The following is a 17,299-nucleotide window of genomic DNA, read 5'->3' on the forward strand; positions in this document are numbered from 1 at the left end:
TGGAAAGATCTCAGATCTCATTCCTTCTTTGGGATTGAGTAATGTTCCATTGTATATATACACCATAGCTTCTTTATCCATTCATCTACTGATGGACACTTGGGTTGCGTCGCTATTTTGGCAATCGTAAATAATGCTGCAGTAAACATAGAGGTGCATATATATATTTTTTCAAATTAATGTTTTTGTTTTCTTCAAATAAATATCCAGAAGCAGAATTGTGGAATTGCATGATAGTTCTATTTTTATTTGTTCTGAGGAACCTCCATACTGCTTTCCATAGTGGCTCTACCATTTTGCACTCCCACCTATAGGACACAGGGTTCGCTTTTCCACACATTCTCACCAACACCGGTTATTTCTTTTCTTTTTGGTGATAGTCATTCTGACAGATATGAGGTGGTATCTCATTATAGTTTTGATTTGCATTTCCCTGATGCTTAATGATGTTGAAAATCTTTTCATATATCTGTTGGCCATCTGTGTGTCTTCTTTGGAGAAATATCCATTCAGATCCTCTGCCCATTTAAGTTGGATTGTTTGTTGTTTTTTGTTTTTTTTTTTAAATTGAGCTGTGTGAGTTTTTAAAATATATTTTGGATATTAATCCCTTATTGGTTATATCAATTACAAATATCTTCTCCCATTCAGTAGGTTGTCTTTCTGTTTATTGATGGTTTTCTTCACTATGCAAAAGTTTTTTAGCTTGATATAACCCTTCTTTTGTTGCCCTTGCTTGAGGAGACAGATCCAAAAAATTATTGCTTACTCTTATGTCCAAGAGTTTTCTGCTTATATTTTCTTCTAGGAGTTTTATGGTTTCTGGTCTCACATTAAGACTTTAATCCATTTTGAATTTACTGTTGTATATGATGTAAGAAAGTGGCCCAGTTTCATTCTTGTATGTAGCTGTCCAGTTTTCCCTTATTGAAGAGACTGTCTTTTTCCCATTGTATATTCTTGCCTCTTTTGTTGAAGATTAATTGACCATATAAGTGTGGGGTTATTCCTGGACTCTCAATACTGTTCACTGATTGACTGTGCAGCTGTTTTTGTGCCATACTGTTTTGATTACTATAGCTTTGTAGTATAGTTTGAAACCAGGGAGTGTGATACCTCCACCTGAGCTCTTCCTTCTCAAGGTGCTTTAGCTATTTGAGGTCTTTGTGCTTCCATACAAATTTTAGGATTATTTGTTCCAGTTTTGTGAAAAATACTATTGGTATTTTGATAGGTATTGCATTGAATGTAAGGACTGCTTCGGGTAGTATGGAAATTTTAACAATATTAATCTTTCCACTTCTTGAGCAAAGTATACCTTTCTATTTATTTCTGTATTTCATCAGAGTCTTAGTTTTCCAAGTAACAGGTTTAAATTCATTCCTAGGTATTCTATTCTATTGATGCAATTGCAAGTGGAATTGTTTCCTTAATTTCTCTTTTGGATAGTTTGTTGTTTGTATCTACAAATTTTGCAAATTTATGTATATTAATTTTGTATCCTGCAACTTTACGAGTTCATTTATTAGTTTTAATAGTCTTTTGGTGGAGTTTTACAGGTTTCCTATACACAGTATTATGTCATCTGTGGATAGTGACAGTTTTACTTTTTCTTTCCCAATCTGGATGTCTTCTATTTCTTTCTCTTGTCAGATTTCTGTGGCTAAACTTTTTTTTTTTTGAAAGATTTTATTTATTTACTTATTTATTTGACAGAGAGAGAGAGAGAGACTGCACAAACAGGGGGAGAGGCAGGCAGAAGGAGAGGGAGAAGTAGGCTCCCCACGGAGCAGAGAGGCTGATAAGGGGCTCCATCCCAGGACCCTGGGATCATGACTTGAGCTGAAGGCAGACGCTTAACCGACTGAACCACCCAAGCACCCAAGAATTCTAATACAGTGCTGAATAAAAGTGGTGAGAGTGGGCATCCTTGTCTTCGTCCTGATTTTAGCAGAAAATTTCAGCTTTTCACCAATGAGTATGATGTTAGCTATAGGTTTGTCATAGATGGCCTTTATCATATCAAGGTACATTCCCTCTATACCCACTTTTTTGAGAATTTTAATCACAGTTAAATGTTGAATTTCAGTGAATGCTTTTTATGCATCTATTGAAATGGCCATATGATTTTCCCCTTCTTTTTGTTAATGTGATAGATCACATTGATTGATTTGCCAATATTGAATCATCCTTGCACCCCTGGAATAAATCCCATTTGATCATGCTATATGATCATTTTACTGTACTGTTAAATTCAGATTTCTCATATTTTATTTTTATTTTTATTATTTTTTATTTTTTACTCCTATTCTGTTGAGGATTTTTGTATCTATGTTCATCCTGGATATCAACCTGTAATTTTCTGTTTTTGATATCAGGGTAGTGTTAACATCTCACAGAATGAATTCAGAAGCATTTTTTCCTCTTTAGTTTCTTGGAATAGTTTGAGAAGGCTAGGTATTAACTCTTGAGTGTTCTGTAGAATTCATCTGTGAAGCCATCTGGTCCTGGAGTTTTGTTTATTGGAGTTATTTGATTACTGATTCAATTTCATTAATAACAATCAGTATATTCAGATTTTCTATTTCTTCTTGATTCAGTTTTAGAAGACTTTATGTTTGTAGGAATTTGTCCATTTCTTCTAGGTTGTCCCATCTGTTGGGGTATAATTATTTGTGGTACTCTATTTTTACCTTTAGTATTTTTGTGGTATCAGTTGGGACTTCTCTTTCATTTCTGATTCTATTTATTTGAACTCTCTTTTCTTAATGAATCTGGCTAAAGGTTTATCAATTCTGTTTATTTCTTCAAAGAACACTTAGTTTCATTGATCTTTTCTACTGTTTTGTTTTTAGTCTTTACTTCATGTATTTCTGATCTGATTTTATTATTTCCTTCCTTCTACTAACTTTGGGCTTTGTTCTTTGTCTAGTTCCTTTAGGTGTAAGGTTGGATTGTTAATTTGAAATCTTTCTTGTTTCTTGAGGTGGGCATGCATCACTATAAATTTTTCTCTTAGAACTGCTTTTGCTGTGTTCCACAGATGTTGGACCATTGTGTTTCCATTTTTATTTGTTTCAAGGTATTTTAAAATTTCCTCATTGACCCACTGGTTGTTTAGTAGCGTGTTGTTTAGCCTCCATGTGTTTGTGGTTCTGTGTTTTTTGTAGTTTTTTTTATAGTTTTCTTGTAGTTGATCTCAGTTTTGTATCATTGTCAGAAAAGATACTTGATCTGATTTCAATCTTAAACTTATTGAGATGTGTTTTGTGGCCTAACATACTATCTCTGCTGGAAATTATTCCATGTACCCTTGAGAAGAACGTATATTCTGCTGTTCTGATTGGAACGCTTTGTATGTATTGATTAAGTCCATCGGATCTAAAGTATTTTTTAAGGCCAATGTTTCCCTACTGGTTCTCCATCTAGATGATCTCTCCATTGAGGTAAGTGGGCTGTTAAAGTCTCCTCCTACTATTTTTATTGCTATCTGTTTCTCCCTTTATGTCTGCTAATGCTTGCTTTATGTATTTAGGTGCTTCTGTGTTGGGTACATAAATATTTATGTGTTATATGTTCTCTTCTTGTACTGATCCCTTTATTATTATGTAATGCCCTTTTTTGTCTCTTGTTATAGTCTTTTTTTAAAGTTGGTTTTGTGTGATATAATTATTGCTACACCAACTTTTCTTTAGTGTGAAATACCTTTTTCCGTGCCTTCATTTTCAGTCTGTGTTTGTGTTTAGATCTGAAATGAGTCTCTGGTGGGCAGCATACAGATGGGTCTTGTTTGTTAGTTTGTTTTTTAATCCATTTAGCTACTATATGTCTTTTGATTAGAACATTTAGTCCATTTACATTTAAAGTAATTACTGATAGATATGTTTATTGCCATTTTGTTGATTATTTTCTGGTTGTTTTTGTAGCTTTTCTCTCTTCCTGTCTTCTTCTCTTGCTCTCTTCTCTTGTGATTTGGTGACTTTCCTCATTGTTATGCCTATATTCTTTCTCTTTATTTTTTTGTGTATCTATTACACATATTTGATTTGTGATTATTATGAGGCTCATGTATAACATCCAACCTATATGGCACTCTATTCTAAACTGATGTTTGCTGAAGTTCAAGTATATTCTTAAAGTACAACATCTCTACCTCTCCCTCATTTTGTTTTCGACATCTTACATCACATCTTACTATTTGTGTATCCCTTGAATAATTATTATAGGTCTGGATGATTTTATTACTTCTATCTTTTAACCTTCATACTAGCTATGTAAGTGATTCATCTACTACCTGGGTTATATGTTTACTTTGCAAGTGAGATTTTTTACTTTCATAATTTTTTTACTTCTAGTTATGAACTTTCTTTTCCATTTAAAGAAATCCCTTTAACACTCCCTGTAAGGCTGGTTTGGTGTTGACAAACTCCTTCAGCTTTTGCATGTCTGGGAAACTCCTTGTCTTCAGTTCTGAGTAATAATCATACTGGGTAGAATATTCTTGGTTATAAGTTTTTTCCTTATAGCACTTTGAGTATATCATGCCACTCCTTGGTCTGCAATATTTCTGTTTAAAAAAAAAAATCAGCCATAGTCTTATGGGGGCTCCTTTGTATGTAACGACTTGTTTTTCTCTTGATGATTTTAAGATTCTCTCTTTAACTGTTAACACTTTGAGTATAATGTGTTTTGGTGTGTTTTCCTTTGGGTCCATCTTAGTTGGGGCTTTCTGTGATTTGTGGACCTGGATGGATGTTTCCTCTGTCAGGTTAGGGAAGTTTTCAGCCATTATTTCTTCAAGTAGGTTTTATGACCCTTTCTTTCTCACTTTTCCTTCTGAGACTCCATAATATGAATGTTAGTACACTTGGTGTTATCTTGGAGGTCCCTAAACTACCCTAGTTTTTAAAATTCTTTTTTTCTTCTTGCTGTTCTGATTGGGTGATTTGTATATCATATCTTTCAGGTCAATGATCCATCCTTCTGCATCATCTAATCTGCTGTTGAGCCCCTTTGGTATATTTTTCATTTCAGGTATTATGTTCATCAGTTCTGCTTGGCTCTTTTTTATATTTTCTATCTGTTGAAGTTCTCACTGTGTTCATCTATTCTTCTCCTAAGTTGGGTGAGCATATTTATGACCATTACTTTGAACTCTTTATCTGGTAGATTGCTTATCTCCATTTCATTTGTTTTTTTTCTAAGGTTTTGTCTTGTTTTTTCATTTGGAACATATTCTTCTGTCTCCTCACTATGCCTAATTTTCTATTTATTTCTATTAGATTGATTAGTCTCCCAGTCTTAAAAGAGTGGCTTTATGCAGAATGTGTCATGTGGGGCCCAGTAATGCAAACTTCCCTAGTCACCTGAGTGAAGCACCCAGGGGTGTCCCTAGTGTGGGCTATGTACACTCTCCTGCAGTGGCTGGGTGACAATATACCGTTGTGCAGGGCTGGCCCCATCCCCTCTGGCTGCAAGGCCTCGCTGTGAATACTACAGGTATGCTGGGGTAGGGTTATTGTCCTTTTGGCTGAGAGGCCCTGTTGAGGTACAAGATTGTACAGGTCTCTCAGTGGGGCACATCTCCTGAAATAGCAGTCTAAAGGGAGGATTCCACAATGGTGCCTACAAGCACCAGGATAAGCACAGCAGAATGAAATAGGAAAATTGGCTGCAGCCAGTGTCTCAGTCTCCAGGGAGAGGCTCAGCTGTCTCCTGCATCACTGGCTGACATTCTAAGATTAGTAAGTGGATCTCCTTCACCTGTGGTCTATGTGCTTTTCAATCTCTTGTTTTTGCACTGGTTTCTGGGTCAAGTGAGTCTGTGCTTAAGCACTCTGATAGCGGTTTTGTTTTCTCTACAGTTCTATAGTTTTCCTGAGTGCATTCCCTGTTGGTTTTCAAAGCCTGGTATTTTGGGGACTGATCTGTGTAGGATCTAAGGGTTGAAGTTTTTGATATGGAACTCAAATCTCTTGCTCCTCAGCAGTAATTCCTGTATTTCTGAGATCCTTCTGATTGGAATGGGATGCCGCATTTGGAGTGTGGTTTCTTCCTTAATGAGACTGTGTCTCTGCCACTTCTACCCATTTCAGTGCCATCCCTTGCTGTGGAGACCCTGCTCATCCAGTTTCTAGGCCCCCTTCAGAGGGGACAATTCCACATGCAGTTGTAGATTTGTTGTGTCTGTGGGAGGAGGTGAGTTCAGGATCTTCCTACACCACCATCTTGCTTGTCCCCTATCCAGGAATTTCTGGTTATGATATTTACAGGAGCTGATGTTCAGCCATATGGGTTGAACTGCACACTCTCACTAAAATTCACTGTGATGTCAGAAATAGAAAAATCAGGGTTTGCTAAAAGAAGATAAGCTGGGGTGCTTTGTTTCAATATCCCTTCATGACCTAGCCAATATCTAAAATCTTGATATTTCATTCAATTTTTAGCAGATATGTCTCAATTTTCCTTCTTATTAGTTAGGCTGGCTTAGGCAAAGAGAATTTATTTGTCTCAGAACCCAACTAAAGAGGGAAAAGCAGTTACACAGCTGAGGCTCAAGAATAAGTGCAATCAGGGGCTTGAACATCCTGAGTATCTTGGTATATTTCCTGCCTCTGTCTCTTTGTATATTGACTTCATTCTTTTATCTTCTTTGCCCTACATGGAAGAATTAAACACAACTGCAGACTTCTTCCTAGCATGAGAAAACACAGCTGTTGGCCCACAGTCCACATGTCCCAGGGCAGTAATTCATTGGCATCCAATGAATGATGCAGTAATGCATCAGGCATCCATTTCTGGACCAATGACTTGTGGTAGGGCAGGCTGGAAACTGTGACTGGTTTCATGTGGGTAAAGTGCACACTTCTAGGACTAACTACTGTGGCAAGGAGACCACTGGCATGAGTAAACAACAAAGAAAAGAGAGTTCATTTCTACAAGAACAGGAGATAGTGATGGGCAGACTCTTTCACAGAAATCCTCAAAACCCTAAATGTTGGGAGAATTTTCCATATACTTGGAAATTACTCTCCATTCTCTAAAATTAATGACCAGGATTCACTCCAATTGGCTATTTCATTGTCTAAGAAAGACCAGTTCTAAGTTGTCAATAATATCCTACTTGGTATCAGAATATCTAGGGGTATGGGCTGGGGGAGAGAGTTTTTTGGTCTACTACTGTTCAAAGATGAGCAATATGGCTCACTATGTAACAGTTGTTCATTCATGGTCTTTTAAAAATTGAAATTAGCCTACACTCATTTCTTAAATTATCATGTGAAGCCTCAAAGTAAACAACTAAAATAAAGGAGCCACAAACTCGTGTTTGAAGTGTGTGTGGAGTATATATGTGTGTGTGTAATTTTCTTCAAATAGAATGAATGCTTATTAGTTGGGGATATAAAAGTTGCCTAAAGGCAGAGAATGGACCAAATGACCTCTATTTTCTGGATAATCTGCTGAGAAGACACTGAGTTTATGGAAGTAAATTCTGAAGCCTTATTGATGTTTTTACCCTCGTTAAGCAGGATTTTTCAAACATAAAAGCCTTTTACGCTACCTTTTGGCAAATCCATAGTTGCATATTATTTTTAGCCAACAGACTGACTCTACTATAAACTTCAAAGATGTCCAAAAACAAGATGCAAAATATTTCAATAATGCTGCTTAAGCACAAATGGAGATTTTTGAGCTTTTTGGAATCTCTTTTTGGTTTCTCTTCTAGTGGAAGTCTTTCCCACGTGCCCATGTCCTGACACACTTCTTTCCATGAAGAGAAAGGTTGGATGGCAAGCTCTGCTAACTGCCCATCCTCCCTACCACCTCCCACAGCCCCCTACCCTCATAGGCACACATGTTCTGTGGTTACCATAGGAACTAGTAAAATCTAATTATTTAAAATTTTGATACTTTTTCTCCATAGATTTTTGCATTAATTTTGATTTAAAAATATTTCATTAAAATGTTATTTATCTTGCTTACTGCATTTTTGGCCCCTCGCTTTTATATTTTGCACCTTATGTAAACATCTTACCCTTCTCTCAGGCCTCATATCTTAGACAGACAGAGTACAGTGCAGAGCCTTAACTAGTATCTATCATGCTCAGTCTTGATTTTCCCACCTCTAAAACAAAAATGATTACTGAAATATTCTTATGGGGCTATTCAAAGGATTAAATGAGATGGTACATGTAAAGCATTTAGTATGCATGAAATGGAATCATACACTGAATCATATTCAGTGAATATGACTGTATTACTACTGTCAATAATAACACAAGTGACAGCAAAAGCAGTAATAGTAGATAACTCTTAGGTTCAGTCATCAATAGTCAGACATGATCCCAACTCTAGAGAAATTTTTCTACTAGGAGGCTCAGACATGTAAAAATACAGTCACTGTTCAATGAATTGTTATAATAAAGGTTTCTATGTGGTATGAAGAAGGCATGAGAGTGAGGGGAACTAGCTAAGCTTTTAGAGAAGGGGTTTTAAGTTGAGTACCAAAGGCTGAGTAAGAGGGTATGCTAAATGGAGAAGATAAGAAAGATCACTCTAGTGGGTACAAAGTCACTGAGGCTGGGAAGGTCCTGCTGGACTCTTCAGAGGGAGACATTCTCTGTAGCTGGAATGGGAAATTTTGGTAGGAAAGTTGTGGGAGGTGAGTGAGTAAGAAAGGATCTAGTCTGTGGATTAAGAGCCTGGAATATCATTCTGAAGAGGTTAGATTTCATACTGGGGACAGTGGAGGATTCTACTGAAGGATTTTGAGTCTCTCTTTTTGAGATATTCAGGCATGAGGCTTAGGAAGGCAACTATGTGAAGGACAGACAGGCGAGGGCAGGAGTGGAGCCAGGGATTCCCACTAGGAGGCTACTGTCAGATCCCAGCGATGAGGATGAGGGCCTGAATCAAAGCCCCAGCAGTAGTACTAGAAAGCATTCCAGAGATCTGACCCACGTTTCAGAAGCAGAATCAATGACCTGGGTGGCTGACTGAGTGGGGTGCTATGGGGAGAAAAGAGAAACTGAAAATGCCTAGGAGGTCCCATCCATAGTCACCGACGGAGGACATGTGAAGAGGAGCCAATGTAGGTAAGTATGTATGGCGGGAAGAAGAAGACAAGGAGCTCGATTTTGAACACATTTAACTAGAAATGCAGGGGAATATCTGAGAGGACATGCTCAATAGACAGTTGGAAATATTGGGGGAAAGGGGAAGCTGGAGTTTTTGTGTTGACTGGAGCATGGGGAAATATATGTGCCACCTCTGGGAGAGCTGCCCAGAGAAAGGAGGGTTGAGGGTCCAATCATATGATTGTCCCCATCTTTCTTCCTCTCTGCTTCTCCATTTTATCTGTCTATGGACCTTAATAATCAGTGTGCTTCCTGTGTGGGGCTTTGGCCTGGTCCCCCAGCAAATGTCCCCAAAGATTCTTTACCCTGGCTATTTGGTCCGCCATTTGGAGACGTCCATCCAACTCTCGTCTGATCTGGGCTGCTTGCTCATCTGGATTGTCCAGCTGCACAAAAGCACAAATACAGACTTTCAGTTCAGATCACAAAACCCAATAAACTCATGACTTTGCATTTTACATGCCCCGATCTCTGCCCCCATAGACATATTTCACTAAATGTTAAGAATCTCTTAACAGACAAATCCAATTGGACGGAAACCTTAAGTTTAAATCCTACCATGTGGTAGGCAGTTGCTAGGAAAGACATTTGAATGAACTTGCACAAGAGTCACTTTGGAACTGTTAGGCAGGGGTGCATCTAATGAGGGCCCAATATAGCACCTCTATTTTGGTCCAATGAAGAAAGTGTTTACATGACAGACATACAAGGAAGGAGCCAGTAACGTAACTGTTAGAAATGAGTGGAATAGACATGGTCCTTAGTCATAGTGTCTACATGGCATATATCTTACAGCTGTCCCACCCCTAGACCATGGGAGATTAATCAATCATCATATTCCTTCTCACTGAGCCCTAAGACTTTCTCAGCCAGTACTCCAGATAACCACTACCACTGAGTTGGTGTTGATATCTAAGTTGAAATCTATCCTTGTCTTCCCCGTAAAAGGGGGAGCTATTAGGAGTAAAAATTAGCATATCCAAGCATAGATAAACCTGGACAACTCCCTAACTTCTCTGGTTTTCTCATTTATAGAATGAAGGGGTTGGTTACATAATCTCCATCCTTGCCACATCATTGAAAGAGACTGGCAAACATTTCTGTAAAGGGCCATGTAATTATTACTTTGGGCTTTGAGGGCAATGAGATCTCTGTTGCAATGACTCAAGTCCTCCAATCCAATGTGAAAACAGACATAGACAATATGTAAATAAATGAGTATTTCTGTGTTCCAATGAAATTGTATGTGCAACAAAATGGGGCAGGCCATTGTTACTGATCCCTGCTCTATGAATTAAGTTTATCTCTTTATTTCCAAGAAAGTCTGTTGTAATCCTTCAAACTGTAATTAAGTTTGTTTTGTTCAGTAATTTGATTGATTTTATTTGCAGAAAAGTTTAACAAATAGGGAATAGTGGCATTCAAATAGAATGGACTTTATTCCTCTTTATAGCACATATTAACTCACAACAAAAAGTAGCTTAAGAAGTATCTGAGTTTTCTAACTCCCTTTCCTTTAACAGCCATTTTTTTTTTCATCTTTATTTAACAGCCATTTTTATTTAGAAATTGAAAATGAAAACCCAGGTCCAGAGGTGCCTGGGTGGCCCAGTCAGTTAAGTGTCCGACTCTTGATTTCAGCTCAGGTCATGATCTCAGAGTCATGAGATTGATCCCCACTGAGGTCTGTTCACTCAGCAGGGAGCCTGCTTGAGATTCTCTCTTCCTCTGCTCCCTCCCCTCTAAAATAAAAAAAAATAAAATAAAAAATAAAAGCAAAACAAAACAAAACCCCCACCCAGATCCATGCTTAAAAAAAAAAAAAAAAAGAATCTCATCTATGGTACAAAATAAATTCTCTTTAATATGATATAAACAGGAACACTAAAAAATTTATGGTCATAATTTTGAAGAACTGTCAGTGGTCTTTTTTTAAAAGATTTATTTATTTATGAGAAAGAACAAGAGAGAGAGAAATTTGAGCAGGGGAGGGGCAGAGGGAGAGAGAGGGAGAGAATCTCGAGTAGATGCCCCACTGAGCATGGAGTCAGTTGTTGGCTCTTGGTTTCACTCAGGTCATCATCTAACAACACGGAGATCATGACCTGAGCTGAAACCAAGAGTCAGAGGCTTAACCGATTAAGTCACTCAGATGCCCCTTGATTTGTTTATAACACATAAAAAATCCATCTAGCTTTGTATGTGCATTTTTAGCAGCTGATTTAATTCAGGAGTTGTCTTATCTTCTCCTTTCCACAGTTTGGAGGGGCAGGACTATGTCTTAGATCATAAAGACTGGATTGTAACTTTTTTTTTTTTTTTTTAAGATGGGCAGAGCTGGCTGAGGCTTTATTTGGGACAAGACACTCTAATTGGCTTTTAGTTGGAGGCATGGACAAGAGGGAGTACCCAGGGCAGCAGACTCCCCCCAGGGGCAGGTTGAGGATTGGGGCTGAGTGAGTCTCAGGTGGGTCTCCTGTTCCCGATGCTCCCCTGCACAGCTCCTTCCCCCAAATGCTCTAGGGCAGCTACGAGGGCAGGGAGGCTAGGCGGGACCACAGTGGTTGTTCACTTGGACAGGACATCAGACGACTCGGACACCAGCTTCCCGTCACGGGTCTCAATCTTCTTCACCACCACAGCCTTGGAGGAGCTGCCTCGGCTGAAGGATGCAGAGGGGCCAAAGCTGGACTGGAAGGAGCTCAGGCCGTAGTTGAGGCCAGGGCTTGGGAGGCCCCCATAGGTAGAGCTCAGGCCACCGCTGGTGGTTTTAGTATGGATACTCATGTTCTGCATCCCAGACTCCAGCCGGCTCTCCTCACCCTCCAGCAGCTTGCGGTAAGTGGCGATCTCAATGTCTAGGGCCAGCTTGACGTTCATGAGCTCCTGGTACTCGCGCAGCTGCCGGGCCATGTCCTGCTTGGCTCTCTGCAGGGCGGCCTCCAGCTCGGCCAGCTTGCCATTGGCATCCTTAATGGCCAGCTCCCCGCACTGCTCAGCATTGGCAATGGCAGCCTCCAAGGAAGCCTTCTGGTTTTTGAGGGCCTCAATCTCAGCCTGGAGTCGGCTGATGCTCCAGTTCATCGCAGAAATCTCCGTCTTCGTGCGATGGAGGTCATCTCCATGCTTCCCAGCCAATGTCTGCAGCTCCTCGTACTTGATCTGGTACATGGTCTCAGCCTCAGCCCGGCCACGGTTGGTGATCTCCTCGTACTGGGCCTTGACCTCGACGATGATGCTGTCCAGGTCTAGGGAGCGGCTGTTGCCCATGGATAGGACCACAGACGTGTCCGAGATCTGGGACTGCAGCTCACGTATCTCCTCTTCATACAGCTGCCTTAAGAAATTGATCTCATCAGTCAGCCCTTCCAGGCGGGACTCGAGTTCTACCTTGTTCATGTAAGCTTCTTCCACATCCTTCTTGATGAGGACAAATTCATTCTCCATGTCTGCATGCTCTTTGATCTTCTCCTCATATTTATTCTTGAAGTCCTCCACCAGCCCCTGCATGTTGCCGAGCTCCACCTCCAGCTTCCGCTTCTCCTGGCCCAGGGTGTCCAGCTGCCGCTGGAGGTTGCTGATGTAGCTCTCGAACATGTTATCTATGTTGCTCCGCGAGGTCTTCTGCTGCTGTAGGAGGCTCCACTTGGTCTCCAGAACTTTGTTCTGCTGCTCCAGGTGCCTCACCTTGTCGATGAAGGAGGCAAATTTGTCGTTGAGAGTCTTGATCTGCTCCTTCTCCTGGGTGCGCACAGCTTGGATGTTGGGATCCACTTCCAGCTTAAGGGGGCTCAGCAGGCTCTGGTTCACTGAGACGGCCGTGATGTCCCCCATACCCCCGGCCCCGCCACCGTAGCCCCTGACCACACTCATGCTGCTGTTCAGGCCCCCCCAGAAGCTGCCGCCCACCTGGGAGAAGGCGGACGAGCTGATGCGGGAGCCAGGCCCGCTGGTGTAGGAGTGGCTGCTGAAGGCCCGGGGGCTGGAGGTGGACACCTTGTAGGACTTCTGAGTCACCCTGACGGACATGATGGAGGCCGAAGTGGAGGCTGGAGTAGAGGCGAGTAGGCTGAACCTAACAGAGGTTCTAGAAGGAGACAAGAAGCTGCTTCTAGGTAGGTTGGATTGTAACTTTTGGCCGTATATTCTAAGGTAGCACTTCCTAAAGAGTTCTGCTAAACAACAATCTTATTAAATACTCCAGAAGAAAGGTTTCCAGAACTATGGCCAGTTGAGTTTCGGAAAATGGTGTATCAAAATGCATATCATCTCTGAGAAGTTCTGCGGTAAGGAAGTCTGCTAGACTTTGATCAACTTAATTATTCTCGAATTTAAACCGAAATTTTTAATTTTTTGCACATACCATGCCCAGAGAACGAGGCAGAAATCCTGTTCTACGTACGTATAAAGAAAACCACCCGAAAGCAGTTACGCTGCTACCCAGGGGTCCATCCATCACAAGCTTCCCCATAGGCACACATGAGAAATACGGTTGCCCCCATGCTGTTTTTAAGTGCCAATGAGCTGTCTTCATTCTACTCCTTTGGAAACCCAAGACTTCTTTAGCTCCAGGTGCCAATCCACTGGAAACACTCAGAAATGTCTTGTTCAAAATACATATGCAAACGAAACGTCTGACTTCCTCACTAAGAAGCAGCAAAATGATTAGGTTAGGGGCTAAAATTGGGAATTCTGTCAGAAGTTACAGTGTTCACAGAGGCTAAAACACAGCCCAACAGAACCGTCCCCATTACTAAGTTTTATGGAGGCATCTGGCCTCATCGAACGGAACTAGAGATAGCAGATAATGCCGGCAAAAAAGACGAGCAGGCTAGGTCTACACTATGCTTAATTCATTAGCTCATGCATTCTCTTATTTACTCATTCATTTATCAGATTTTTATGGAATGTCTTGATATGCCAAGACAGTGGAATACAGAAAGGAATGAGAGAGACTTAAGTCACTGCCTCCATGGAGCTTAAATCTAGCAACAACAGATAAGGTTATTTGAACATTTGGGGCACAAAAGAGAGCGGACTAGTATTTATTGATGCCTATGGCAAGCCTGGGTATCCTATGACCTGTATTTCAGTCTTTTCTCAAAGGGTCTCAAGAACTAGATTCTCCCAGAAAAAGGACTCAGGGGTCAGGAAATGCTGCTCCCTCCTGGAAACTTATAATACATATTAGCATGATTGTGATTCTGAACAATTCTAGAATTAATAAGCCTCCTATTGAACTGCACTTAATTTTGTCTTTTAAGCAATTATTTCACTGAAGAATATCCCACATGGCAGTTTGGGAAATTTCACATGTGAAACAGTTTTATGCGGTAGGCTACCATTATCATGCCCATTTTACAGATGAAGAAACTGAGCCTCAGTAAGGTTCAGGAATTTGCTGTAGTTCACACAGCTGGTAAAGTGGTATGACCCATTAGAAATGGAGTCTGGCCTGTCTCACAATGAAGCTCTTTTTCTCTGCCATTATGTTGGCTTCTTTCTTAAGTGCCTTGTTTGCTTTCCTAACTGGTTCTGACAATTAACTAACTCAGTGCCCTCACTTTGTTCTTTGTATACAGGGGACAGTTTAACACATCGAGCCACCACTTGGGGGTAGAGAAATGTCTACCCTCCTTCACCTGTCAGGACTGGCTGATGTCTATAGCTATAGAGGCTATAGCAGGGCCAGAGCCCTCCCCAAGAAATGGGAGCAATGAACGTGTCCTTATCCTGGCTCTGCCCTTTAGTAGCTGTGTGACCTTAAGCAAGTTACTTAACCTCTCTGCGCTCCAGGTCTCTTCATCTGAATAATCAGTGTAATAAACGGACCCAAGGCTATCATGAGAATTCAACGAGACACCAGGTATAAAGTACTCAGCCCAGTTCTTGGCACACAGTTTCCTGAACAAACCCTCCAGAAATGGTGGTTGCTGTTTGTGTTATCAATAAGCCCATGGTAGCTGTACTTCTCACATGAGCCACAGTGGGGCGTCCAAGTTTCAGACGAGAATGTGGCAGATGGGACCGTGTCCCTCTGCAGTGTGGATGTGGGGGTCCTGCTCTACAGTCTGTGCATGAGAAAGGAAGGGATCGGGGACGCCCATCTCTTAACAAATTTCCTTGGCTCCCCACTGTCATCAACATTCTCCGGGGTCAAGTCCCTTTGCTCTGTTAGACTTTAATTAGAAGGAGTGACCGGAAGGTCCATGCGGCTGCCTGTCAGCTAACGATCTAACAGAGGATTCTGAAAAAAGGAAATGCTCTCTCAAACAGCCTGGCATGATAGAGAGGGCCATCCTCAATCGAGGAGCTTGACAGCCCCACTGTATGAAATCCAAAATATATAGAGGAATCAAGTAATTACCGTTTCAAGAGCTGGAAAGAAAAAGCCAGAGAGTGAACTTCCATGGAAACGAGGTTCTGTTTATTGCACTGGCCTTTTCCACCAAGGAAAGGAAAGATCTGGCAAACCAGGCCAAGGGCAAACCTTTCCGTTGACAGCTCATTAGGGTTAAAATATGTACATGTGCATGAAGGCTCTTTACCTAATTAGACAAATAATCTTCCTACTAGCAGAGGTCAAGCAGAGGCAGCGTGGTGGTTGTCATGATTTGCCTGCCAAGCAAAGGGACTATTTCACTGCACTCTTCTCCTAAAGTGATGGGAAGCCGAGCTCAGCACTGCCCCGTGTTGACAGGTGTCACCTAAGCTATCAGTTCCAGCCCATCCCAGGGCTTGGGATTCTCTCCAGGCCCCTTTAGTCCATGCAGAGGCAAGATCTCAGGCCAGCATTGCCGTTGGCCTAGTGCACACCTGCAGGAACCCCATGCAGCCGGGGATCCATGCCTGAGAATAGGGCAGACGGGACTCTGTGCCCAGCTATCCTGTTGGTTCCGTGACCTTGCCAGGTTTCTCAACCTCTGAGCCCAGGTTCCTCAACTGCTGAGTGGGGATCACTTTGATCTTGCAAAGCTACTGAAAGGACTAAATGAGACAGCGTGTGACATGTTTCAAGGGAAGTCAGGCCCACCTCGGTCCAAATCCTGGCTTTGCAATTTCCTTCTTCAAAGGGATTGAACAAATGACTGAACCTAGGCTCAGTCTCCTGGGATAACATAAGATACCTACCCCCGTGTGTTCTTAGGATTGACTGAGAGGATATGCATGCAAAGCACCTAGCATGATGCTGGCACATAGTAGGTCCTATAGTTTAGAAAACAGTTTCTAGAATTATCCCAATTCTAGAGTGGGCACTCATCAGATGTCAACTCCCCTCCCTGCCTTTTGTAATTTATGATGGAAACTAGATCCAGCGACGGGGGAGCCCTGGAGTGGACAAGAGGAGCCCTTGTTCTGGTCGTCAATTTGCCCTTAGCTGGGAGACCTGGGGGCGATGTCATGACCTCTCTATCCATAGTCCCCGCACCCGAGAAATGACGAGCCCTCTCTATTATGTCCCAGGAGTCTCTGCAAAGTCTAGACAAGCATTTCTCAAAGGTCTATTCTGGGGATACTCGTCCTGCAGAGAAAGTTAGAGCTGGCTCTCCCTCTCCTTCCTGGAGAGCTTCAAGACACATGGGTGAGAAGAGAACCTCGTGTGGCCCTACCTCTCCCAAACCTATCCGATCCTGTGTGTGACACGTTTGTGTAGCATATCTTGAGATATGCTCACCTAGGCAATTCTCCTGTGTGCCGCATTTTTCTCATATCCATGGACACATCCAGTTTTTTGGAGGGAGGGGAAAGGAAGGGAGCAAGCCCACTATGTAAATGGAGCTACAGATCAGCTTAAGAGGGACCCTGCTGGGAACACTCTCCAGGGGGACAGAGAAATCGTCACTGGGCCCAGACTTGGGATCTCCTCATTAGCCCGAGGCCCTGGAGGATCAGGCAGCACAGAAGACATCCAGGGGCACCAGCCTTCCCTAGGATGCCTGATTTCTTTGGGCTCACACATTATGAATATGGGGGCAAGTCCAACTCTGGGCTCTTCCAAACTCATCATTCTTATTGCTGCATGGCAGGCGCCAGTCAAGCAAGAAGCAAGCATAATTCAAATATACAGAAAATTTAAATAGAAACAGGCAGATTACTTTATGCACTATTTGAATAATTGCTCTACTTTCTGGAAAAATCTACAGTGCTCAGCCTCAGAAGGA

At 41.6% G+C, this 17,299-nt stretch overlaps 2 protein-coding genes across 24 annotated transcripts in view; both read right to left on the minus strand.

The window, feature by feature from the left end:
- Positions 1-17,299, minus strand: part of CADPS (calcium dependent secretion activator) — a 483,094-nt gene that overhangs the window by 252,089 nt on the left and 213,706 nt on the right. For all 23 annotated transcript variants that reach the window (XM_045990930.1, XM_045990927.1, XM_045990929.1 and 20 more), the window contains exon 4: positions 9,443-9,523. In XM_045990930.1, the coding sequence (XP_045846886.1) occupies positions 9,443-9,523 (81 nt within the window). The remainder of the gene's footprint in view (positions 1-9,442; positions 9,524-17,299) is intronic.
- LOC123932571 (keratin, type II cytoskeletal 8-like) lies at positions 11,556-13,219 on the minus strand. The gene has a single exon (XM_045990931.1). The coding sequence runs from the start codon at positions 13,164-13,166 to the stop codon at positions 11,706-11,708; it is 1,461 nt and encodes a 486-aa protein (XP_045846887.1). The 5' UTR covers positions 13,167-13,219; the 3' UTR covers positions 11,556-11,705.

The sequence above is a fragment of the Meles meles genome, chromosome 20 (assembly GCF_922984935.1).
Source record: "Meles meles chromosome 20, mMelMel3.1 paternal haplotype, whole genome shotgun sequence".
NCBI classification, from domain to species: domain Eukaryota; kingdom Metazoa; phylum Chordata; class Mammalia; order Carnivora; family Mustelidae; genus Meles; species Meles meles.